Raw genomic sequence first — 24,518 nt, 5'->3', positions numbered from 1 at the left:
GGCCTTAAAAAGCAAAACAACAACAAAAAAATTGAACAGGATCTCTATTGTCCTTCCTATAGGCATAATTTCCATCTTGTGCATATTAATTTTTTCTCAGTATGGTCCAAGAAGCTTCTGGGGATATCCTACATTCTTCTGTCTTGCTGTATTCACCGTCTTTACATGCAGTGCTGCACATAAACTCTTGTTACACTTTATTTCCAGTGCAAAGGCCATCTTAGGGTCTTACTATGAGCGTCCCTTTCTGGGCCAGAAGTGCTCATCTTCGCTGACTTTCCAATTGAAATTATTCAGGCCCTGTGAATTAACAGAAGAATTCAGTCCCCTGACCTAGGCAATACTATTTTGGCTGTTCAGATATCCCAGGTATGCTGCCTTTGCATTATTTTCAGTGCACTCATGCAGTGTCATAAATGAATGAAGTCACCAAATGAAGGAAGCTGGCTGCACCCACAAGCTCCAGTTTCCCTATTACAGAGGTGCATGCTCTCCAAGTGATGGCCAGCAGCCTCTTACTTCTCCTTTAGCTGCTCTCATCCTCTTTTGCACACACACACCCTTTTAAGGAATGGTGGGAGCAAGTTCCAGGCTCAGCAGATGCATCAGTTTAATTTGTATAGGGCAGAGAATCTCCTAGTCCTGAAACTCCTCTGCATTACCATTGCAGTGTGTGGGCAGGTGGAGAAAGAGTCCTGGTCTTCACCTCCCATTAAAGGAGATAAATCATCTTGCTGGTATGCAAACTGTGCAGCTCAGGACAGACCAGCTTGGCTACGTTACTGCTCAGCCCTGCCAACAGCCTATTCCTTCAGAAAAAGGCGTGTGTAACCCTTAGACAGCTGCAGAGCAACCTTCATGCTTTTTGTGTTCCCTGCCCCCACCAGTTAGTGGTTGTCCCTGCTAATCCTATTTAACATAACTACATATAGACATGCAAACCTTTAATCCCTCTCCAACCTACCAACTGTTCAGCCTGCCTTGGCTGGAGTTTCACATTTTGAGCTGTAAGCAGACAGTAGGCAGTCTGCCTTCTTTCACACTCCTCATTTTGACTTGAATTGATGGGTCTTTATGTCTCAAAATGAGGAACTTCATTTCCTTTCACAACTTTTCTGAGTTATTCAGGGCTCTGCTGCTGTGCACCCTTTTTACAATAACTAGTCCACTTTCTGAAGCATTCAGGAGCCTGAAAGTTCTGTAAGTGCTGATGGTGTGTTGATCATCAGCAAGACTGAAATGTAAGGCAGTCATGGAAAAAAACCCCAGAAGTTAAGATTGGCTAAGGTTTTTAGGACCCTCCCCTACCCCTTGATTTTCCCCTACAGCTTTTTCAGTGTTTTCCATATCATTTGCCTGAACAAGTTCATTAGCAGCCAGGTTTATTACTGCTATATCATTTCAAGAAGTTGGTGTCCTGAACAAACATTTTCTTGGTTTACTTTTGCAGTCTTCCCCTCTCTGATACACATATAGTGCTGGCAGTAGCTGTTGTTGCTTTCTGTGGTAAGGAAGTGGAGACTTGCTGATATAGCAGAGGCTGTATGGGCTTACATTAGTTTGTACCCACTGGAACAAATTTCCTTTTTTTTCTTTCCATTCACGTAACAAGGGAGCAATAGGCCATTAAGAGGCTTGATGAATCTTATTCACATTAAGCTAGCTCAAGGCTGAGCATCTATTCTAAACAGTTTCCTTGGAAAAGTTCTACCACACTAATAATACTCCAGAGGTTTTATTTGCATTCATATTAAAGCTGCTGTTACTGCTGCCCATTCTGACTCCCTGCTGCATGTGGGTGGAGATGCCCTATAAGATGGCACCCTCACCATTCCCTAGCTCAGCAACCTCTATTTTCTGCTGCAGGATGCTCAGCTGGTGTCGCAGAGCTGGGAAGGGAGCCAGCAGCCTGATGAGCTCAGCGAGCAGGCGGTGTTTGCCCAGCAGCAGTGGGACACATCCCTGCGCCGCCACTCGCAGATGCACAGGAAAGAAATGCTGTCCAGCAGGTCTAAAGGTTGTTGTGGCCTGCAGGCTGTCAGCTTCCAGCATGGGAAACAGGTTGGAGGCCAACTAGAAAAAGCAGCTATGGCAGCTGCTGCTTCCCTAACCCCTTCCTGTCTCTTCCATCGGGCAGAGAATTCTGGATGCAAAGAACAGAGACCACAGAATCATAGAATTGTTTGGATTGGAAGGGACCTTAGAGATCATCTCATTCCAACTCTCCTGCCAGGCACACCTTCCTCTAGAGCAGGTTGCTCGAAGCCCCATACTGCCTGGCCTCAAACACTTAGAGGGATGGGGCAGGTTGCTCCAAGGTAGCCACCTCCGGGGGTCCCAGCACAGCTGGCATCCTCTGGGCTTGGCTAGACAGACAGCTGGGAGTATGAGGTGCCTGGCTTTAGCTTAACACCAGGCACATGCAACAGGCTGGTACCTGTTCTTTCCTCTCCTTTGAAGACATTCCCCTCACGGGGCACCACCTGTCCTTATCTACACAGTATTCAGGTGGCGTTGCTCTTCTTTCCTAGGAGCTCATACCCTGACAGAGGGGAAAGTCAAGGCTACATGTTAGATCTTTCCCCTTGCAGATCCTATCTCTAGAGCCACCCTTCACTTCTGCTTCTTTTTCCTTCCTCCCACAAAATAGAGTTTAATTTATTTAAGGATACTGTTGACTCTACAATCAAATTTAGTTTCAAATGGCAAAATTCAGTCCGTCAGGTAGCTTTACCCTCCTTGACAACATAATGCCTCAAGAAGTATGTCGATAACTTGTGTTGGCCCTAACAGTCTTTCTAGCCAGTAATGAGAGCTGCCACCCAATTTTGAAACTCCACTGATCTGGGTGTTATCTGCCTGGAGAACTGCTCTGGGCCTCACTTGAAAGTTCCTCATTAACTTTGAAAGAAGAGCTTTCGTGTTGCTTACATTTAGAAACAAACAGTCTGGGTTTTGTACAAAGAGAGTGAACCACATTACCCTCCTGCCCTTTTCTGGAGGAAAGGATGCCTTTGCTTGCCTTAGCCTGCAGAAGGGCTCAGGAGCTGAACAACCAACAGAAACAAGGGTGCACAGGAGAAATGGGTAGAGGGGGAGCAGGAGAGGACATGAAGGACTTCTGTAGCATCACGGGAAATGCCAAATACTGAAAGCAAAGGCTTAAAACAAAATAACACATCATAAATCTCCCTCTTTCAGTCCAGCTGTGGCACAGCCAGCTTTTTCACAGTTAATTATCCTCATGACAGCTCCACACAGAGCTGCTTGTGTTAGGCCAGCTCACATGCACTGCAGCAGGCACACAGTTCAGAAGTTTTAGGGAGACATGTGCTAAATACACATTTTGCTCACCTATTTTTTCAAACAGTGCTTCCATTCTTTTAATAAGCTTTTCTTTTTAAACATTTCTTAGTTTTTGGAAGCAAGAACTAAAAAAAAAAAAGGGAATTGTTCTTTGAACTGTTCTATATTTACCACTTTTGGCAGCAGACAGTTGAACCTGATCCTATTACAAGAAATCTCCTCCCACGTGCTATTACCCAGTTTCCAATACGTACACTTCAGTACATTCCCCCCTCTGGATCTCATACGTCCAAGTGACCTTTCCTCCTATGCAGACAAAGAGGAAAAGAACTCAACAGAAGAGGCACAGCTTAAGAGGACAGCACCAGGAACTATAATCAGAGGGCAAGGAAAGGGTAAGTGAATTCCTGCCTGTGCTGGCATCAAGCAGCTGCTGCTCAGGTCAGACAGGCCCCTGTAATCAACTCCTGAGCTTAACCAAAGTTTGGCATTAGTCTTTCTTACCTGTTTTCTTTTTTCTCAAGGGAACACATATACCATCTTCTTAGGTAAGGGGCGGGAAAAGGCAATGTCAGAGCTCCCCACAAGCACATTTACAGTGGTTTAGCAAGGAATTTTCTGAAACAACACTCCCACCTGCTGGCCTTCTCTTTTGTTACAGATGGGAACTTGTCTGAGAGAAAACACCTTCCCGTCAACCCAGCACCACAAGCTCAGGCTCAGATTTTAATGTGATGCCAAGACTAACATTTGTGTCACAAGCCCTCCTGGCTACAGGACCTGGCAACACTCAGCAGTGGTGTCCTGCTGGCATGGCTAAATCACGGTGGGACACTGTTATAAACATTCAAAGGACAATTTTCTCCATGTGAGAGCTCTTGCTTGGAAAGAAGAAAGATTGTAAGTAGCCAAAATGAAGGAGTAACCTCCATTCCAACCTGTACTCTTTGAAGGCCTAAGCATATCAGAGAGATGATTTAATATATGTGTTAACATGAATTGGAGAGGCCATTCACACAACTGAGTCATCCTAAAGAGAGGAATGCTTGGATCAAAGCAGTGACACAGTTCGTCTTCATCACTTATCATAATAATCACTACTACAAAGGTGTAGAGAGAGCGTCTGCAACAATTATTTAATCAAATAACATATAAAAAGTTTTTGCAATGACTGACAGACCTGACAGGGAGTAAGAACCCAAACTGCAGGGTTACTCAAGTTTAACAGTCTTTCAAAGCATCCTTCCCTTCTTAATGCTGGTCCAAAATATTTCTCTATTCAGATACAGTACTTTCAATGCTCCCTGCCAAATAACACCGGTAGCAGGAGCCTTATATCCAAGAGGAAGGGAAAAAAGATTTTTACTTGGCTTGGTCCACCCTTCTACATCAAGAATGCCAGGCATGCTGGCTGCAGAAAGATAATCGTAAGGACAAAACACCTCAGAGCCAAGAGCACCTCTGTGGCTTTAGCTGGCCAGTAACAAGATCTGCTCAGATGCAGAGCCGCTCTGCAAGTCTGACACAGAGGCACTCGCTGGCAGAGGCACATCCTCCATGTGCCATCTCAAACACGCCAAGGAAATGCCCAGGCCTGTGAGCCAGACTGGAGAAGCTGCAGAAAGACTGGAGCTGCAAAAATCCATCAAGATGTTTATGGGACCCCAAAGTATTCCCTCTCAAATTTACGGAAATCTTCCTCAGTAAACACAGTGCCTTTGGGCTTCTTCTTTTCTGTCTTCTCTGGAGGCTGATCTTTGGACTTCCTGCCTCTGTTCTGAGCAAGAACCTTCAGACAATACAGAAATAGAAAAAACAACAGTCATTGTTATCCAGACCAAACCATAAAACAGTGATTTTCAAGCTCATCTGCAGCATCCCTACTGTTCTACAAGAACCCTGCTATTTTCCAGAGTGCCTCCAAAAAAAAGTGAGACAGAAACCACTGATGTTAACCAAAGCAGGTCAGGTCACTAGGACAACAGCCGATACCAACTTGTTATTTGGAGTAAAATATTAAAACTATTTTCTAGTAATTGTCACAGAGATAAGAACATTGATTTCATTTCAGAACTTTCTGAAACTATGATTTTTTTTATCCCCTCTCTCCATGACACAAACCAAAAAACCAACAAGCTGGTGGAATTCCCTCTGCATTTTCTAATACATTGTCACCTGTCACAATCTCCAGCCTGAGAAACACTGGCCTAAACCACTTTGTTTGTGTAAATTAACAGCTTGTATCTCATAAGAAGAGCCCGAGATTCTAGCACTGTCAGCTATTATCTTCTTCAAATCCTGGCATGAGACTACCTTTTGGGGAAGACGATTCAAGAAATTCTCAAGTTATGAGAAACACCATTTAAGATGCTGAGTAATTCCTATTACATGAGCCAGCAGCACATCTGGTTCCTCGTTAATCAGCCTCCAAGCTACAGAGAAGGCCAGTTTGATCGACGGTAAGGAGAAGGTCTGAACCAGGGCATCTCTGCCAGCCGAAACTATGAAATATCTTTGGTAATTAAGAAAAGCCAACAGCTGTCAGGATATTTTGAGGAACCTGATGTAGGGGGTGGCATTCCTGCCCATAGCAGGATGATTGGAACTGGATGATCTTTTAAGGTCCCTTCCCACCCAAACCATTCTATGATTCTATGATTTTTGACTAGTATTGGAGAACATCACAGGGAACAACATATCAACAACAGCTTAAAGCTTAGTAACTTATTTTGCCAGTGCACACAGAAATTCCTCAAGGCCATCTGTAGACAGAAACTCAACTTGACTCTCTTGTGCAAGGTATAAATCTAGAAGGTCCAGTGATGATTCCCATTCACCTGTGTTCCTTAGTGGAAACAGAACCGCCTCCCCCTCCCCCCCGCAACAGAAATTACAGTCTTACTTCTTCTGTTACGGCTTCGTCTGCAACACGTCGTCCCTTTAACATGTACTGCAGGTTTTCACTCAAGTGATTCACAGGCTTCTTCTTACGGTACTCCTCTGGGGCAAAGCAGAAAGGGACAAAACGCATTAGCGGCTCATCCAGGCAGCTCACAAGGAGAGTCACAGGAGGATCAGCAAAACCCCGGGAGAAAGACACCGCCACAGCTTAGGGATGGGGGTGCGCCCACAAATGAGGCTGCGTTTAAGAGAGCGACACCAAGAGAGCATGCAGGAGATGGACGGGACGGCTACAGAGACCGGCAGCGTGGCTGCGGGACACCACAGGGGTCCCCGGTGCGAGGGCTGGGGAGGGCTCGGGACTCACCTATCGCAGACTTCACGACTCTGCCCTTGACCGTGGCCTTGTTCCTGCCGGGCTCCGGCGCCCTCTTCCTCCGCCTCGCCGCTCCCGCCTCCCTGGGGCCGGCCCGGCCTCGCTGGAGTCCCGGCGGCACCTTCGCCCGACCTGCGAGGGGAAGAAGGACGGAGTCACTTGAGCCCTACCGGGGAGCCCTACTCTGCCCGCCCGCACATCCCGGCCCCGCGGGCTCACCCGGCGGCTCCAGCAGCTCCAGGCCGCGGCGCAGCAGCGATGCCGACATGGCCGGACCACGCTCCCGCCCGGCGCCACAGCGCCCCGCGCGGCCCGGCGGGCACCCGCACCCCGCCTGTGAGGGGCGGCGAACCGGGGCCGGCGGCGCGGCGACGGGCGCCTGCCGCTGTCGCCCGGCCACAGGACACACAGCAGCGGCCACGAGCTAAAACATAGGCATTTTCACCTCAAAACGAGGCAGATCTCCGCGTTTAAGGCGGCAAAGCTCTGGAACAGAGGGAGGTCGTGGAGTCTCAGTCTCTGGAGGCATTCAAAATCATCCGGACATGTTCCTGTATCATCTGCTCTAGGTGACCCTGATTTGGCAGAGACTGGGGCTAGATTATGTGAATATCAAGATTATTTTAAATTAGGATGTTCTCTGATGCAAGATCTTTGGGTACTTTCAATGCTAATCAGCAAGAATAAAGACTTAATCGGTGGAATAGGCAGCGGCCAGCATCCCTCAGTCAAGGACATCCAGGAACTAACAAACTTTAAGGAGGTAGTAAGTCGAGACATTCTGTGTTAATAGAACAGATAGCAGTTAGTATTCCTTACCCAACGATATCCTGGAAGTAACCTTTAAGGATGTAGTAAATCAAGGTGCTGATGTCTATGTGTACATTGCTTATTTGGCAAAATACTCAAGGTCCATGTATGTTCTCTATAATACTAAAAGTCATGTCTAAAGGTCAAAAAGACCCCTGGCCAGGTGAAGGCCCTTCCCCTGAGCCTGCACAGAAATTCACTGGGGTTATGTAATTACTCCTACTAACTCATCATAACACAGGGGCTGTGATTGGAAAGTTACAAACCCTGAACTTCTATGTATAAATGATGGTGTGGAAAGACTTGTGGGTGTGCTTGATTTGAGGAATGTCAGTGAGCACCCAGGCTCACACAACCCTGAAATAATCAAGTGCCTCTTAAGTGTGTAATTATTGGCTTGTTGCACACCTGGTAATGAATCTAATTTTGTGGACAACACAAGGGGTCCTGCCATCACAGGGATCATCACAAGCCAGGAGGAAAGGGGATGGTGTCATGTTTTGTCTCAGCAGGGCCCCAAAATCCAGATTTAACTGTGCTAGACTCATCAGACAGAGAGGTTGACTCTGCCATAAATTGCATCTATTACTCAGGGTTACTTTGGTCTATTTGTTTAAAGCTTTCTTCTCCAGTTTTCACCGCTCTAGAGACTTCATGCTAATATCTGCTAAATTTAGCTATAATTTGAATAAAGCTTTTCAATTATAGCCAGTGCTGCCAGTAACAAGCTGACACTGGAGGAGGAAAGAGGTTTATTCTCCCTCAGACACATCCTGCAGGGAGAAAGGGATACAAATGGCTCTCATTGTTTCTCGCAGTAATGATCTGTAACAGGCACCAATACCAGTTAAACGTCTGCGTATTAAAAGACACTCACTCTCTGGAAACTGTTCTCCAGCCCCTGCAGATGTCACCTCAATGCCTGTCTTTTATTGTTCCTTTTCTTCTGAATCCCTCCCTGGATGGATACCAGGATCCTGTGTCAGTTTCCGCTAATGCTACTAATACATTTTTCTGGACAGGATTTACGTGGTGCCTATTCCTGGCTTCAGAGCCGGGGAACATTAACCATTTACGGCTAGTTCAGCATGTCACTTCTCACTCTTAGTTTTCCTTTTAACGAGCTATTTTGAAAATTTGATTTTGAGGGACAGTCACTGTAACGCAGAACACTTCTCTATTTTGTTTTCTCGTTAGTAGCTGGTGCAAAATTGAACCTGCTCAGCTCTTATTCCCTGCCAGATTTGTCCTTCCAGTTGTGTAAAGGCTTACAAAGTTACAAAGAAGTTATTGTAGCTTTGTGAAGAAGCTGAACAACCCATGAGTTAATAGCCTATTGCTGAAATTGAAGAAAGCAATAAAAAATATTATAGTCAGCAGAAATGTTGTTACTTCTTGTATACTCATATAATCTTAATCTTGGTCAGAGTGAGCTCCCAATGCTATGGGGAAGGTATTTTCAAAAATACTTAATCAGTCAAACACTTTATTTTAGCCCCTAAAATACAATTTACAGGTTCTGTGTAAGTTCTTCACGGTTTGCACAGTATTGCACAGTATATTCAAGACAGCTTATTCTCCTGATTAAACACTAAATTTTTATCATTTATTAGGAGCACCTAATACATTGTTACACATGCTTTTTGCCAGAACAGCGCAACCTCATAAATGCCTTATGCAGGTATCTGATGCATCTTTTGTTACCAACACTGCAAAACATGTTTAACATATTAGTATGGTAGAAGCTGCACTGATTTATTATCCTGTCCATGGAACACATATCTCCTTTTCTACCTCAAAAGTAAACCACTGCCATCTCATTTCCATTTCTGTTGTGCCAGTTAATGATGCTCTCAGTTATGTAGGTGTCAGAAAATCTGACTCCTTTCTTATTAAGTATCTTCAGTAGCAACCACCCATAATACAGGCAACTCCTCCTTTGACCAACAAGGCTGCGTGCAGACCTGCTGTGATTTTAGTCAGCAATTACATGCAGAATAAAATTTAATGAACACATAGGGTTCACTTTGCTGAAGAGAGAAGGCAAGGCACTTTCTTTAACTGCATTCACAGTCTCCTGCCTTAGAGTCTGGTCATGCTCTTGAAACTGGTTAGTTCATCAAGAAGTTAAATGGATGTACACTTTGTGGTTTGAAGTATTCCCCAGGTTTGGATCTGTTGCCAAAGATCATGGTCTAATGTAGGCTGTGGGGTTTTTAACACTTTGTGAAATCATGTACCTATTACTAATACAATACATTTCATCATTTCCTTTCAACAGGATCTGGCAGGTTTTCTCAGGGCATGATCATTGCTGTTTCTCCTGACTGCATTCTGGTGGCAGCTGTGCTTGGTCTTACCAGACATGATGATTACAGCATTTGTCCTGTTTCTGCCAGGTGGCTCTAGTACAACCAACACCTGCCACAGTCCTGCAGACATTAGTGCAGAGTCTTCCTTTACTCTTTGACCTTAACAGAAAATTATGCTCCTATCTTTTTCCTGCACTGCTAAACAAGATAAATTTGTTGGCTTATAGTAGGAATGTAAAATCATGTCTTAATATGAACCGGGTTTTGTCGGTGTAGTATATGTTACTTCTACTATAGCTGTAGAATGTAGGCATCTGGATCACATGATGTCTTCTCCATGTTGTAAACTGTAAAATATCCTCTGCTGACCTTTGATTAAGTCAACTACCTGTTTCTGATAAATCTGTTTTCTGCTGAGCACAGCATATGAAATGCTGTATTTCTCTTTGCAGGAGCTTTCATAGCCTTATCAGTCTCTCAGTGGTGATATGCTCCTTGTGTCATTATGATACATACATTTAACTATGCCTTTCTTTTACTCAGTCAATGTTGAAAGCAGCTGAGCAGAGCCTACAAATAACTTCTTCCAGGCTTGTATGTACTATAAAAAACTTAATGTTACAAGACTTTGTCTACGTCAGTTAAAAAAAAAAAAAAAAAAAATCAATATTTCATTGTACTGTTTCAAGGCCTCTATTCAAATTAAAATTTCATCCAAGATGAATGAAATTAAAATTTCATCACTTAGCAATCTCTTAAATCTCAAAAATCAGTTCAGTTAGCTCTTTTAAGCACTTTGGGGACAGAATAAATGCCAAATGGTCTTTATTTAAATGTATAACATCCAAATAAATCACTGTCTTAGAGCCTGAATAATTTGGATGGCAAAACCCACAGGTGCTGCATTTCAGATTGAGAATGCCTTTCTTTTTGAGATTTAAGCTGTCTTTGAAAGCTTCCTTGTCACAGTGCGCTAGTCTGTGGCTGGACAGTTAAGTTAGGCCATATCAGACCCCCAAACTCGACCAGCCTAAAAATAAAAAAAGTCCCTAAGTGAACAATAATGGGATGAATTTGGACACTGAGACCTCAACCAATCCCCTTCAACCCTAAATGTAGATATATCATTGTCTTGGCAGCTGGGCGGGGTTAAAACTCAGACCAATCAATTGTCTAGATCTGGGAGTTTTGAACTCCCTATATTAGAACGATCTAGACAATAAAATGTGCTGTTCATTGAAAACTCTCAGTGTCATTTCTGTCTCCTACCTACAACCCCTAACGTAATACTTCTTGATGCTAATGTTCATGTTTTATAGATCTCTTTAAATCTCATACCTCAGTGGATAGCTGGCTTTTCAAGTACTAAATAACCCAGCCTACAGATCAGTTGGAGTTTTAAGTAACTTCCATATGTGAATATTATCACTTCACTTTCTGCTTGCTTTCTTATGGCATTGAAAAATGGTAATTTTTCTTGCTTGAATATGCAGATAAAATTCCTGGTTCATCTTGCAAAAACTATTTCTGTATTATTCTGAACTTCAGACATCTGATTTAGCTTGTTCCACCTTATTATTCTGTATTACACCCTAACAAAGAGGTACCTGATATTCATGACTAATCATACTGCTGTCTGTGGCAGTTTATAATAGCTGTCTGCTTGCTCTTTATGTTCCAGCTTCTGGATTCAGGGCGGCTATGTAGGAGTCTCAGTCTGAAGGAATGTTGTGAAGGATGTGAGAAAACAAATGCTAAGGGCAGCATTAGAAGTAAAATATAACAGGCACAAGCATTTGTTTAGTTTAGAGCTTTTTTAAAAAAACCCCAAACTATGATTTTGGGAAATGGGATCCTGATGTCTGAACTCTTGGTATGGTCCATACTGACACATACGTCTGTATTGTCTCTTCCAAAATGAATCAGACTGATATTCAAGCTGATTTATAGCAGATTTTCACCTCAGCATGTTTCTTCACATGTAGATTATGGAATGTGCTTTGCTTTAAACAGCTGTCCAATTTTACCACTTCCCATATTCTCTATTTTCTCTTGAACTGCAATACCCAATGCTGCTGTCATTAATATTTAGCTCTGTTTGCAAACCTGAAGCAGTTTGTCCTGTGGTCACCATTCCTACAAAGATCCATGGATCACTGCCTGCCCTGTACCTCAAGTGCATAGGAACCTCTGCCCTTTAGCAGCGTGACATGTCTTTGAAAAGCAATTTAACTTTCCAGCCTACTGAATTTGAACAAGGGCTGGGCTTTGATTCATACACTTGCATGGATAAACATCTAGTTATTTTAGACAGACAGAAAGTATTTTATTCTGGTTTTGTTTGTTTGTTTTTGTTTTGTGCTTGTTTTTTGTTTTTGATCCAGTACAGACATCTACCCCTTCCATTCACTTTTCAGCAACATGTTTCAGTTCACCAAGAATCTGTCTCTGTCTTGCACAGGTTCTGTGGGTAATATTGGAGCAGGTTAAGTTTAAATCAGCTTCCCACTGTACAAGATGCTGTAGCAAGAAATGAACTCTGCCCCTGAACAAGACTTCCTATGCAGAGGAGATATACAGGAAGTACAAAGATTAAGCAACTCTCAACATCCTTGTCCTCTACCTGTTGGTTTTGGGTTTTTTTTTTTTTTTTTTGCTCCAGTTGGGAAGAGAACAAGCATCAGTAGCTCTGCTGATACTGTAAGAGCACATTTTGTAGATAGAGGAAATATTTTTAGGTACATAAAGTGTTGTATTTGGAAAAAACCCCAAAAAACAAAAAAAGCCCTTCTTCAGGTCTTAGAATAACAAAAGAAAGCACTTTGCTAGTAATAATGTGCATATAATACATAGTTGGTGTCACAAGGGTTTTGTGGCCAAAAAAATGGGGTTTAGCATCCAGACTCACAAAAATGCCTGAAAGTCCAGTGCCCTCATAACTTCTATTTTTCCCTGAAGGGAAAATTCTCTTCAGAAGAGCATCTGCTGGTCTTGCACATCTCTTGGAGTAGAGCAGGCAAAACAACTCTGCAGCTGGAGGGGAACAATTTGTGTCTCTGTTTCCCACTGCTATCCTTAACTGTCAAAAGGATGAAGGAGTAGAAGGATCCCAGGCCTCAGAGTGATTGACTTTTCCCTGTTCCTTCTGTGGGCCATGGACATGGTTTTTGGATCTTTCTCCTACCCTCCCCACCTACCTTATTCCTGAAGCACTGGCTCTGGTAGAAAGTGGCAGGCCTCACTGCCACTGTTCCCCTCAATTTGAAAGACCAAAACCTATCCTGCTGTAGTTGCTTTTCTTTTTCTCTGAGAACCTAGGAGAAGATGATAAAGATCATTTGGAGCAGGGATGGGCCTGAGTGAACAAAATATAGGAGAGCTGTGGACCAGGAATTGCTAAATGCTGGAGAACAGGTGTAACAGATGGCAGCCGCAGGCAGGAGCAAAGGCAGGGCTTGGAGAGAGTACAAGTTTGCTTTGTAGATTTTCAGGCTGAATGCAAAGCATTGTAGAAAGATGAGTAAATTGTGGACAACACTTATTGCCACAAGTACACTTTGGGACCTACTGAAAACTTGAGAGATTTAGGCCCCCATCTTGCTTATTGGGGATAAGACTTGTACATTTTTGTGGGTTTGTGTCACTGGCATTGATGGATCAAAAGTTTAGAGCTGTTTCATGGAAATCTTTACAGACTCTTCCAGGGCATCTTCCCTTGTTATTTTGGAATTTACAGTTAGTGTGGGTTTGATGAGACTTACATCAGCATCTGAGCCTCCAAGTTTACCAGGACCTTTGTTTTCCTTTTAAATCATCTTCAAGCCACTGGATTGTTACTTGCTGACTTTAATTTTTTGTTTTCTTGCCTCTCTTTTTTTTTTTTTCCTTTTGTGCTTCCAGAATTGATCTTTCCTTTTTAAATTGCAGACTGACCTCCCTGGTTGACACTTGGCCTTCTTTTGTTTCACTTTTGGCTTTCCATTGACTCTTTATTCCTTCCTTACATTGTTTGTTTCCTGCTTTGTGGCTTTCTTTTTTGTTTCAGTCAGAAATATAGGTCTTCTATGCCAGAATCTGAGAAATTCACCCCTAAAAATTTCCCCACTGAATACAGAGAAAATGGACAGAAACTGAAATGAGGATTTTGGGGCAAGGTTCAGTCTATAACTTTCCTTAACTAGAAGGATTTGTAAAAAAGCAGTAGTAGTTCTCTGTTTGGAAATATTGTGACCTTTGATGAAATAAAGTCTTGTTTCTTCCAAGAAGGATGTATTTCATCCCGGTTACAGTGGAATTAATGATTTCTCATGTGAAGAGCTTGGAAATACACAGAGAAGAGAGGTTGCATTAGAGGTGAGAGCTTTTGTGTCCTCATGCTGCATAAATGTGAAATTGGGGAATGTCAGTGGTTGCTGAACATGGCTGCTTTCAAAGCAGTGACAATGAAGTGGAAGGCTGTGTTTTGTTCCCAGCCTTTCTGCTCCTTAAAATGTTTACCAGCCCCAGCGCTGGCTCAGAATGCAGCAAAGTTTAGCTAGTTACGTCTGTCATCAATTATTAAGGGTTTGGAGACAGACATGAGGTGGGCTGGGGCCATCACAGGTTTTGCTGCCTTAGGCAGGACTTGTTAGAGGACGCCTGTGCTGCTTGGTGCAGACCAGAGCCTGGGGAGCTGGGGCAGCATGGCCTGGTGCTGCTGCAGCTCCTGCCTGCTCTGTCCTCTGCTGGCACTGCCTAATCTTCCCATGGCTGCAGCTGCATCGTGCATGTCCCTGTTTCAGTTGCTAAAAGCGGAACATGTCCCCTCCTGTTCCCCAGTCCCTTCAGATTTGAAGGGCTGGATGTTTATAGCCGCAATACATGCTGGCGTTTCCTAATTTCTGGGATTTTTTTTTCAGAATTGCTCAGAACTGCACAGAAAAACTTGTGAGGCTACTCAGATCAAGGGAAGATACTCTGTCCATGGCTGGCATGCTGTATTTGTCAGTGTAGTGCCAGGCCCCTCTCTCTGCATTCTGCTTTTGTAATTTTTTTCTCTTGTCTTTTTTCCCTTTCCTTCCTTTGCACTCTCTTTTCTCTAACAGCTGTATTTTGTCCTTCCTCGTCTTATCCCTGCTTCCTTGATTGCAGTCTCTTTTACGTTTTTTGCTTCTCCAAACAGAATCCGCAATTTCTGAGGCTGTGGGGAGGGTTGACGTTCAACCTGACTTTTCACTATTTATTCTTGACTCTAGCAGGGAGTCTTCCTCTCCGCGAAGAAGAGAGGATAGAAGAGAAGAGAGAGAATAGAATAGAATAGCCTATACAGAAGAGCAATCCTCTCATCTACTACTAATCATCACTATACTCTCCTCTCCTATCCTCTCCTCTCCTCTCCTCTCCTCTCCTCTCCTCTCCTCTCCTCTCCTCTCCTCATCCATCTCTCCTCTCCACAGTGTGGAAAACACTCTCTTAGAGAGCACTGAGGATCCACTGGCAGGTACTTGCGGCACTTTCACTCTCTTGGGGTGCAGGGGCAGACACCCATACGCTGTGACATGAGACCCCTGCAGGCCAGGCTACTTTTCCAGGGCCACATCTCCTGCTCTGCCTCTGTCTCCTGAAGCCCGGGGAGCAAATGTCAGCGGGAGACGAGGCTGCTGGCATTCCTTGCACGGGCGCCTGCTGCCACTAGGGCTCTCCTCGCTAGATGTCACTGTGAGGCTGAGTCTCGCCTGCCACGGGCACCGCAGCCAGTGTTACGTTTTAAGGACGGTGAGTTTTAGGAAGGCCCTGCCAGAAAAGGGGAGGGCATGGAAGAGGTTTTCAGAACAAACGTGGAATTGCTCTAGGTTTTGACAAGTTCTGGGAACAGAACCAGCGAGATGTGCAGGGGTTTTGGGGTGCAAATCCATACCACTGCCATTCATCCCCCATCCTGTCTGACAGTCATCAGGGCATTAGGTTGACTTTGGTCTGAGTTGTACTCATCTCCTGTTGATCACCATACCGGTTTGGCAGCAAGTCTCTTGCTAATTAGTGCTTAGCCCTGGATAGCTGTTTACTGTCCCATCTGCTATTACCCATACATAGCCCTGAGCCCAGCACACTTTTGTACTCTAAGTGACCGTCTCTGACAGGGCTGCTGTGGAGAGGACCCCTGGGAGGCACCATGATAGCCCCCAAAGATGGTGGGGGTGAGTGGTGGAGGGAGGCTTGCCAGGGGCTGGTCTTTTCTCTTGCTAAGGAAGCTAAGTGACAGGAGGAAAGCCAGTCATGGGCCCCTGTTGCTGGAGATGTGGGGCATGAGTGCAAGGTGGGCCTTTTATCTCTTGATCTTGACTCCCAGCACTCGAGTTCCTCTAAATCAAAAGACTATCTCTTTACTTTCTTATCTTCCTTACTCTGGTTTTTGTTCCTAAAACTTTGTAGACTGGGCTCAAGGATCATGTCTCCAACCTTTGAGAAGTCCCTACTGTGCAGAACCTGTAAACTGTGTCCTAAGGGAGAGTAGCTAACTAATAAATGTCCCATGAACCACTGTATCAGTGGGACAAGTGCTGTTTAGGAGAGTTAGTTTGTTTTACTTTTAGGTTAATCAACTGCAATTCAAGCCAAAGGAACAACAATTATGTGGAAAGCCATCAGCTCCAGGGAAGCATTTTGGTCTGGATGATTGTGTATAGCTGTACAGCCTCTTGTCTCACTGGGTCCACCATGATTTATGTTGGGATGAGAGCACACCCCACATAGGAGTTAGCATCCATGTGAGTTTCTAACTGGGTGTACTTACACGAACGGAGACAGCACCATGGCAGGTACAGTGTGTGAGCTCCTCAGCTGGTTTCATAGAGCCATTTCACTGCTTACAGTTCAGATGGCTGTAGGTAACTGTGTGTGTTTATGTGCAGTCTGGCTACGTGCATCAGTGCTAGAGAGGATGTGAAAGCAACTGGATCCAAACCACCAGGACCTGCAGCTTTTGTGGCTGGCCAAATTGGTAGGGAGCCTCAGACACTTCTCCATTGGGTTCACCTTGCCCTGCTCTTCCAGCTGCATGCTGCACTGGAGGCTGAATCCAGCTCCACTTGTTCACGTGCCAGGGCACATTAACAGTCACTTTATCACAGTGCAGCCCAATTAATATTTGATTCTGGCAAATCTGAAGGAGGCCAGAGAGATTAAATGGAGTTGCTAGCTGGGATAGAGGCAGTGGTGAGAGGCAGACATGCTCTTTTTTGTGCAGCCTAGAGGAGTAGGACTAAAAGACTTTCTTGGAGGAGGAATCAGGATTCCACCAGGCTGACTACTGTGTGGGATGATGAAGGAGGAACAGTTCAAGCAGTTGCTTGGACCCTCTGGGCCCTAATCATACAGCTCTAATAGAGGGAACATGGCTGGTTAGCCAGTGCTGATAGAAGGTGCAGGACTTGAAGCAGAGCCCTTGGAAAGCTCTCTGCAGGAAAAAATTGACATCTCCAGGCCATAGAGTTCTGAGGAGCAACTTCTGTGTCATTTACTTGGTGCATTGGCAGATAGCAGCTTCAGTGTCAGTGCTGCTCAGCAGGGCACGTGTCTCTGCTTTCACAGCCCAGCCAGGTGAGATGAGGCAGATGGACTTTGCCTCGTGGCAGAGGTGACTCCTGTGCCATCCCTTTGTTTGCAGAGCTGCCTGAAGTCCCCTGAAGGCTGGGTGGCCCAGCAGGATTCAGCTGGGTCAGAAGAGGATGGTCTGGGCTGCTGCTACTTTAAGACTGTCCCAGGTGTGATTATCCCTACCCAAGTACACATCATTTCACTTCCCGATTGAAAAACCAAACGAAATTTCCAGGCAGTTTGCAGTTTTTCTGATTCACTTGTTTGCTTTTCTTCTGTTCTCTCCTTTTTTTTTTTTTTTTTTTTTTTTTTTTTTTTTTTTTTTTTTTTTTTTTTTTTTTTTCTTTTTCTTTTTCTTTCTCTCTTCTGTCTATATTCACTCCTACCACCTGCCTGCTTGGAATTTAGTTTGTTTCAAGGGCAGGAGAAATTAATTTTCTGATTTCATATGTGGTGCAGTATAACTTCTTCCCCTCCTCCATTCCCTTTCCCTGCCTTTTGCTGAAGTAAAGAAAGATTTTTTGGTAACATTTCCTTTTAAAAATCTCCTTCTGCCCTCTTGCTATTTGGCCTCTTGGCTGACAGTGTGGGATAGGTGCTAAAAAAGTGCTCCTTTCCTGATCCAAGAGCTGGAAAATACACTCTTATACATATTGCAGAAAACCAAGTGAGAGCACATCTCATGACAAATTTAGCTAAAAATAAAAGGAAAATAAATATTAGGACAGTTGGAGAGGTTTTACATTGTCCCTGGGATATCATTAGGGATATCTCAGGGGCTACTGAACTCCTGGGAGCTGTCAGCATACAAGAGGGTATCTCAGGGTGCAGTGTTGGGACAACAGATACAGGCTGACCCTGCCTGGACCTGGAAGGACAGCATGGTAGGAGAGCAGCCAGGAGGTGATAGAGTCAGTTTGCAGCAAACATCTGGTAACTCTAACATTTTATTCTGGATTTTATCTGGAATTCTGGAATTTACCCCCATTTATTTGTGGGGTTTTGTGGTGGATTTAAACTTCCCAGCTAGGCATGAAGAAACTGAAAGCAACTTCCCAGCTCCCAGCCCAGCAATGTACAGGCTGTGTGTGTGTGTGTGTATGTGCAATACTTGTTGGTAGAGAATATTTGTGAGATGTGGTGTTTATGTTACCTTTTATCAAGGAAGAATAGTTTATCTCAGCATTCTAATTATATTCCATAAAAATGCAAATTTGGGTTGATGCGTTGAAATTGTCAGTAACCATTGCCATGGCAACAGGAGCTTGAGGGAGGGGAATTGGAATAGGTGGGACTGTGCGTCTCACTCAAAATCCCTCTCCAATATCTCCACATAATTGAAATACAGTGCCCTTCCCCAGGAATTGTGGCATTTTCCCCCTAGATAATTTGAGGCATCACTGAAGTTCTTCACAGAGTTGTTCTAACAGGGTAAAAGTGTGTGGGTCACCAGGTAACTTCCACCAAAGTGGAAGAGCTATTGCACAGCTCTGTCAGAAGGAAGTGAATCCTTCCCATTTGACCCCCCATGTAAGATTCTTTTGATGTCTCACAGGAAAGAAGGAAGAAGAGATCCCTAATGAGTTCAGAAATGTCTGCCTGGAAGCCCTTAGATGCTGCCACAGTTATTGGAAGGTTTAAATGCCATCTGTGCTTTTAAACCCACTCACCTCCAGTTAAACGCCCATTCAAGCTGCCTGCACTGACAATGTCCTTCAGCAGTGAGTTCCCCACATCAATCATCCTTGGTGCAGGATGAGTAGATTCTTCTCCATGCCATCTTCTTGGGGCCCTGCTCCTTTCTCTGTTTGTTTTTATGTCAAGATGGTGTGAATCCATATCTTCCTTCTCTCTTTACCAAGTACAGATGGAACTCCTGAAGCTTGTCTCCCTCCTGATTAAGAATCAAGTGAAGGGGTTTAAGGATGCTGGGTGGAAGTGAATGCTGAGAGAGATTGAGACATGGCTGAGTACATTTTACAGAGGAAAAATGTGCCTTTCTCTTTTGGCTGTTGACTGAAAATTTTGATGACAAATAAAGAATGGTGGGTTAATTCCCAAACCACAGCGACAGCTGGGCAGGAAAGACAAGACTTGGTCTGTTTTCTGGCTCCTCATCCCTGATAAGAGGTTTACAAAATAATCTGATACCTCATCCTGCACAGGAATTTTTTCCTGTGCACTGGGAATCTGATTTGCTGATAGTAAAATCTAGATACGGTCTTATGAACCTGGTGATCCAAACTGCAGTTTCCCTTAAATATAATTGACTTGGATAGCCTGAGGCTGGTTATCATCCATTTACCAGTAAAATAAGGAGGACACATTCAGAGCATGGTTTAGTTCAATCTAGAGAGATTCCAAGCAAGGAGAGGTAGACTCAGGTACTGCCTCTTCACTATGAGACAGAGAGTGGCAAACTGGAGTCGGTTTAGTGGAGGTCCAGGAAGATGACTAAAGAGATGTAGCACATAACATATAAGGAAATGCTGAGAGTACTGGCTTTGTTTAGCCTGGAGGAAAGCAATTTAGGGGGAGTTCTGACTGATGATGCAAAGGGGGATGTATGTAGAGGAAATGGAACTGGACTCTTCCCAGAGATGCACATCAAGGGCAATAGGCAGCAGAGACAAGTTGCAGCTTGCAAAATTTCAACTCTGTACGAAGGAAAACCATAAACCCATGAGGGTGGATCTGATGTGAGATGGTGACCTAGAGGTGGAGTCTCTCTTCTTTGAGATACCCAAAATGCAAGTAGACAATGTGCTGATCTACCTTGAAATTAGCCCTGCTTTGAACAATGATTTGGACTGGAGGCTTCCTGAGATACCTTTCGACACCAGCCATTCTGTGGGCTCCCACTGGGGGCAGGTTCTGTGACACACAGTGAAACAGGGAGCCCATACTGTTCTCTCTTCTAGGATGAATCACAAGCAGAAATAATCTGTGGGCTTTTTTTACTGGAAAAATCATGACCCTGCTGTGGACCATCAGCTTCTGCACTGGGGGAATTATGTCTGTGCAGTGATGGGGACGGGGTCTGGGCAAAGGTCTGGCTGTCAGGAGGACAAGGAATATATCACTTGCTACTTCCACACTAGCAAGCCATTAACTCTAGGAGACTGATTTTCGCAAGAATGACATCTGACTGGGAACGAGGGATAGGACTAAAATAGTCCATTTTACATCTCAGGAGCTTTCTTAAGGAGCAGATTAAAAATATATAATAGAGATTGTCCTTCCCTTCCAAGTGGAGAAGACGGTAGAGGGGAATAAAAAAAAAAAGGTGATATTTGAGTTTCTGCATCTGAAGTGACAAGGAAAGGCATGAAAGTGGCTGGTACCTGAAAGCAGAGCAACGAATAATTGGTTTTGGTGTGAAAGAAACCATTTCACCATGTTCAATATTATGATCACTATGCTGATCAGCTTCATGAGCAAGGAAGACACTGAGAATGAGAAAGAAAATATTGTAAGGGATGTAGAGGAACATACATTCAAAATAACTCTGTTTTGGAGAAGCTTTGCCAACAAGTGGTTGCAGAGGGAAAGACAGAAGGTGAGACACAGACCAGAAGAAAAAGTGGAGAAGAGAAAATGACAGGGCAGAGGAGAGTGGGAGAAAATTTCTATAATTTCTGTAAATTTCTGCATCTTGTTCCTTCACACACACAAGTATCCTCCCCTGCCTCAGCTGCACTGAATACTTCCCCCAGCACCATCCTGATGGCACTCTGTTTCATCTGATGATGATCTGAGGGGCTTCAGCCCAGAACCTCTGCTCCACATCCCTGCCTGCAATTCCTGACTCCCACCCTTCTCTCCACCTCCCCAGCCAAGCACTCTGCCTTAGAAAAGAGTGTTTGTGCCACATCTCCTTCTGACAGGCACACCAAGGTGCAACAGAAGCCTCCTCTCTTACTGGGCTGAGGTTTTACTGACTGGGAAAATTTAACCTTGTGTCAGCTGATGAGAAGGAGCTTTCCAAGATAAGGAGTTAACGCCTACTTTGCTAATGCTAGCAAGAGGTGGGTTTTGCCTGATTTGGGGAAGAGCAGACAGACTCATTGACCCCATGTAGTTCCTTGTCACCCCACACTTTTTAGTGATCCATGTGACACTGTGTGAAGACATCCAGTGAGCCTTGTCCTTGCTGTACAAGTTGGCATTGCAAAACTTCATATTTAACCTTGCCTTTCCCAAATGAGGTTTTCTAGTGGCAGCCAGGGCAGAGGTGCTGAGATCTCTAGCAGAGGTGTCAGAGCCAGGTGATGCTTTCCCTCACCATGTGCTCTGCCCCTTCACCTGCAAACCCAGATTGCTTGTGCACCTGCCCCTATCCAGACTGATGGGGGTGGCAACACTGCACCCTCACACAGCCATCCCCTAGTCCTCCCTTCCCTCAGCCTGCCAGAAACAGATCGCCATGGGCTGCTTTCCTCTCACACCCCTGGCTGTTCTAACATATCCTCAGGGAAGGTGTTAGACTGGCTGTGGCGATGAGATTGTGATCTTTCTCTTTCCTTTTTTATTTTTTTTTTAAATTGTCAGTGGAGTTTCCCTTTCCATTTTCAGCAGATCTAAAAAAACCCCCTTCATCGAATATTCAGCATCTTCCCGGAGCTCGGTGGTAGCCAGCGGAGGCTGTGGGTATGCAGGGAATGACTCACGAGTCCTGTCTTGTTCTCGGGCCCCCATGGCTCCTCTGCTTCTCTCCCTTTCTCTCAGCCAGCGGTTTGTACCGATTGGCCTGTGGCTGTCAGCTCGGATGGGGCTCTAGTCACAGCAGTCCTAGAAAGAGATGGGGAGAGGGAGGAAAGAGGCACTGCTTGCAGGCTGTGGGGATGGGATGGCAAGGGAAGTTTTTCTGGAGTATGGCAATTATTGAAGGAGGGTGCCTGGAGGCTTTACACGTAATGCTGGGGGTGGGATAGGGAAGAAATCTGGTTGGCAGATGTGGTGATTCAAGAGATCCTGATTCAAAATCTGTACAGATCCCTCTCAGCTGCCCCAGGCAACTCCCCCATCCCCTCCCACCGCTCTTGGTTCAAGCTCATTCCTAATAGAACCTGAGCCAACGCTGGCTCATTTTCACACCCTGTCACTTGGTCATTGACTAAATTAAATTTAATTTACTTTTTTCTTACTAAAAAAACCCGGTGAGAACTGCAGCGTTTAATTGGAAGCAGCTACTTGGCCTGTTACAGTGGTGAGGTGTGCAGGTGGTTTGATGTGGAGGAGGCAGGGGGAAGTGCTGAGCCACAGGTGGAACCTTTGTGTGGACATGTGAGAGGGTACAGGAGTGGCTCACCAGGAGATGTGGCATGACCTGCTCTGCTCCTTCCCAAGAAGGGAGGCTAAAAATGGCGTTTAGTGGTGCCCCCCTGCCTCCTCCCCCCTTCCCCCCCCCACCTTTGGGGTTGTCCACCAGCTGCCAGCCCTGGAAAGGGGAGCCATGCTCTAGGGTGAAATTTCTCTTCTTCAAGAGATCCTCTCTTGTTCCCTTATGGGTGAACATGAACAGCTGTTTCTGATACCCTTGTCCTGATGGGCTGCTGAGAGTGTAGCTTGCTTGTCAGGAGACCTGGCACAGCCTGACCTTACCTGTCTGGGAATATGTCCTTTATAGCCCCTTAGCAAGCGGAGGAAAGACAGTGCATGTCTTCATTTGTGCACCTGCTGGGACTTGGGGAAGAATTGTGTCTGTCTGAAGGCACACATTGCTTAACTGCTCCCCTGCCCCTCAGATAAACAGAACAGGAGCCATGCAGGAGGCAAAGCGGTCCTGGATCCTCTGGAAACTCCAGGAGTCATGGCAGGTGCATTGTTTTGATCTCTGGTTTCTGCTGTTGATCAGGTTTTTTTCTTTTCCCTCTAAGCTCCTACAGCTCATCTCTGAGAAATGTAATCTGTGACCTCAGCCTTCATAACTGTGTCAGCCATGTGGGTCATGAGCACCTGGGGCCCCTTTTCTGCTGGTAACATCTCCTGGGTACACAGTGACAGGTAGTCAGGACTCATTGTCTCTCAAAGAAACCGGGAAAATAAGCTTGTGTTTGAAACCCAGGTGCAGAGAGGGTCTGCCTGTCACAGCCAATTCATCTGCAGTTCTGCCTGGCTGTGTCATTCTATTTTATGGGCTCCTACTTCCACTGCTCTCTTTTTGTTTTGCTTGCTTTCCCCCTCACTCCTCTCTTTCTCTCTCCCTCATCTCCCTAAGCTGCCTCCCAGCAGAGATTGGCTATTAAAGCAACTGTACTGAGGCTGTGAGATGCACACAGGCATTAGGAACAAATGACACTGAGCACTCACCTCTGGTGCAGCAGTAGGACACCAGGAACCTCCAGGAGCATTGTCTGCCAGGGAGCATGTGTGTTCTGGTAGAGTTGATGAGCTGCTCCTTGCATCCCACAAGCCAAGATGTGAGTCTGTACTGCTTGAGCTGCCAACATGTGGGTGTGCAGATTTCTGCCATGGTCCACAGGGCCAACAGCTGCTGTGTGTCAGGGTGTGTTATGTTCAGACTGGTGACAATGGAGGAGCTCCCTCATGCATCTGTACAAGAGCCACGGTAAACACTGTGTGAGCAGCTCTGGGTTCCCCTTACCTGTGGCCAAAATGTAAATACAGATGCACTTGTGGTATCTTCTGGCATTGTGGGAGCACTGGTTGGAAGGGCAGTGACGTAGAAGAAGCATTGCAAGTATGTCTTTGTCTGTCAAAGTGACAAGACAATGGAGGAGGGGAGGTTTGGAAACACTGGAATTCAGACAGCTTACAGCAGCCCTCTTTGAAGGATGAGAGTGAGGTTTTGGTGTAGTAATTTTTCCCCTGAGAAGTTTATTTTTCTTTCATGATGGCAATTTCTCAGGTGTCTGGACTGTGAAGGGTGTGTGGTGGAATCCTTCTGTGCAACGATGATGGCAGGGGCAATATGGGTGAGAAGGGTGAAAATCTGGGCACTGGGCAAATAAGGACATTATCCTGGAGGAAGAGGATAGAGGAAAGAAGCAGATCATCAGATAAACAGACTCAAAGAGATTTTATGAGTTATTTTTTATCTGGAAAATTAAATGCCTTTCTCAGATAGGCACCAATGAGTTGGCCATGGCTGTGTTTAGAGACTGTTGAGGTGGCCATGGTTGCTATGGCTTCTCAACACAGCAGTGCAGGGGTGCTAATACTGGGAGAGCTAGGGAGAGTGACATGGCTTTAGTGCACAGCCATCCACGCTGGTG

The 24,518-nt window shown here is 45.0% G+C and overlaps 1 protein-coding gene and 1 long non-coding RNA gene across 2 annotated transcripts; one reads left to right on the top strand and one right to left on the bottom strand.

Moving 5' to 3' along the window:
* Nucleotides 1-3,582: 3,582 nt before the first annotated feature.
* On the top strand, nucleotides 3,583-4,564 carry LOC131378533 (uncharacterized). The gene is made up of 2 exons (XR_009207756.1): nucleotides 3,583-3,701; nucleotides 3,968-4,564. It is a non-coding gene; the product is annotated as an uncharacterized LOC131378533 (long non-coding RNA).
* RPS19BP1 (ribosomal protein S19 binding protein 1) lies at nucleotides 4,416-6,860 on the bottom strand. Its single transcript, XM_040063415.2, has 4 exons — nucleotides 6,803-6,860; nucleotides 6,575-6,715; nucleotides 6,209-6,306; nucleotides 4,416-5,095 (listed from the first exon to the last, which is right to left on the bottom strand). The coding sequence occupies exons 1-4, from the start codon at nucleotides 6,849-6,851 to the stop codon at nucleotides 4,961-4,963; spliced, it is 423 nt and encodes a 140-aa protein (XP_039919349.1). The 5' UTR covers nucleotides 6,852-6,860; the 3' UTR covers nucleotides 4,416-4,960.
* Between the last annotated feature and the right edge of the window lie 17,658 nt (nucleotides 6,861-24,518).

The sequence above is a fragment of the Hirundo rustica genome, chromosome 4 (assembly GCF_015227805.2).
Source record: "Hirundo rustica isolate bHirRus1 chromosome 4, bHirRus1.pri.v3, whole genome shotgun sequence".
In the NCBI taxonomy this organism is placed as follows: domain Eukaryota; kingdom Metazoa; phylum Chordata; class Aves; order Passeriformes; family Hirundinidae; genus Hirundo; species Hirundo rustica.
This window is presented reverse-complemented; position numbering and strand designations above follow the sequence as displayed.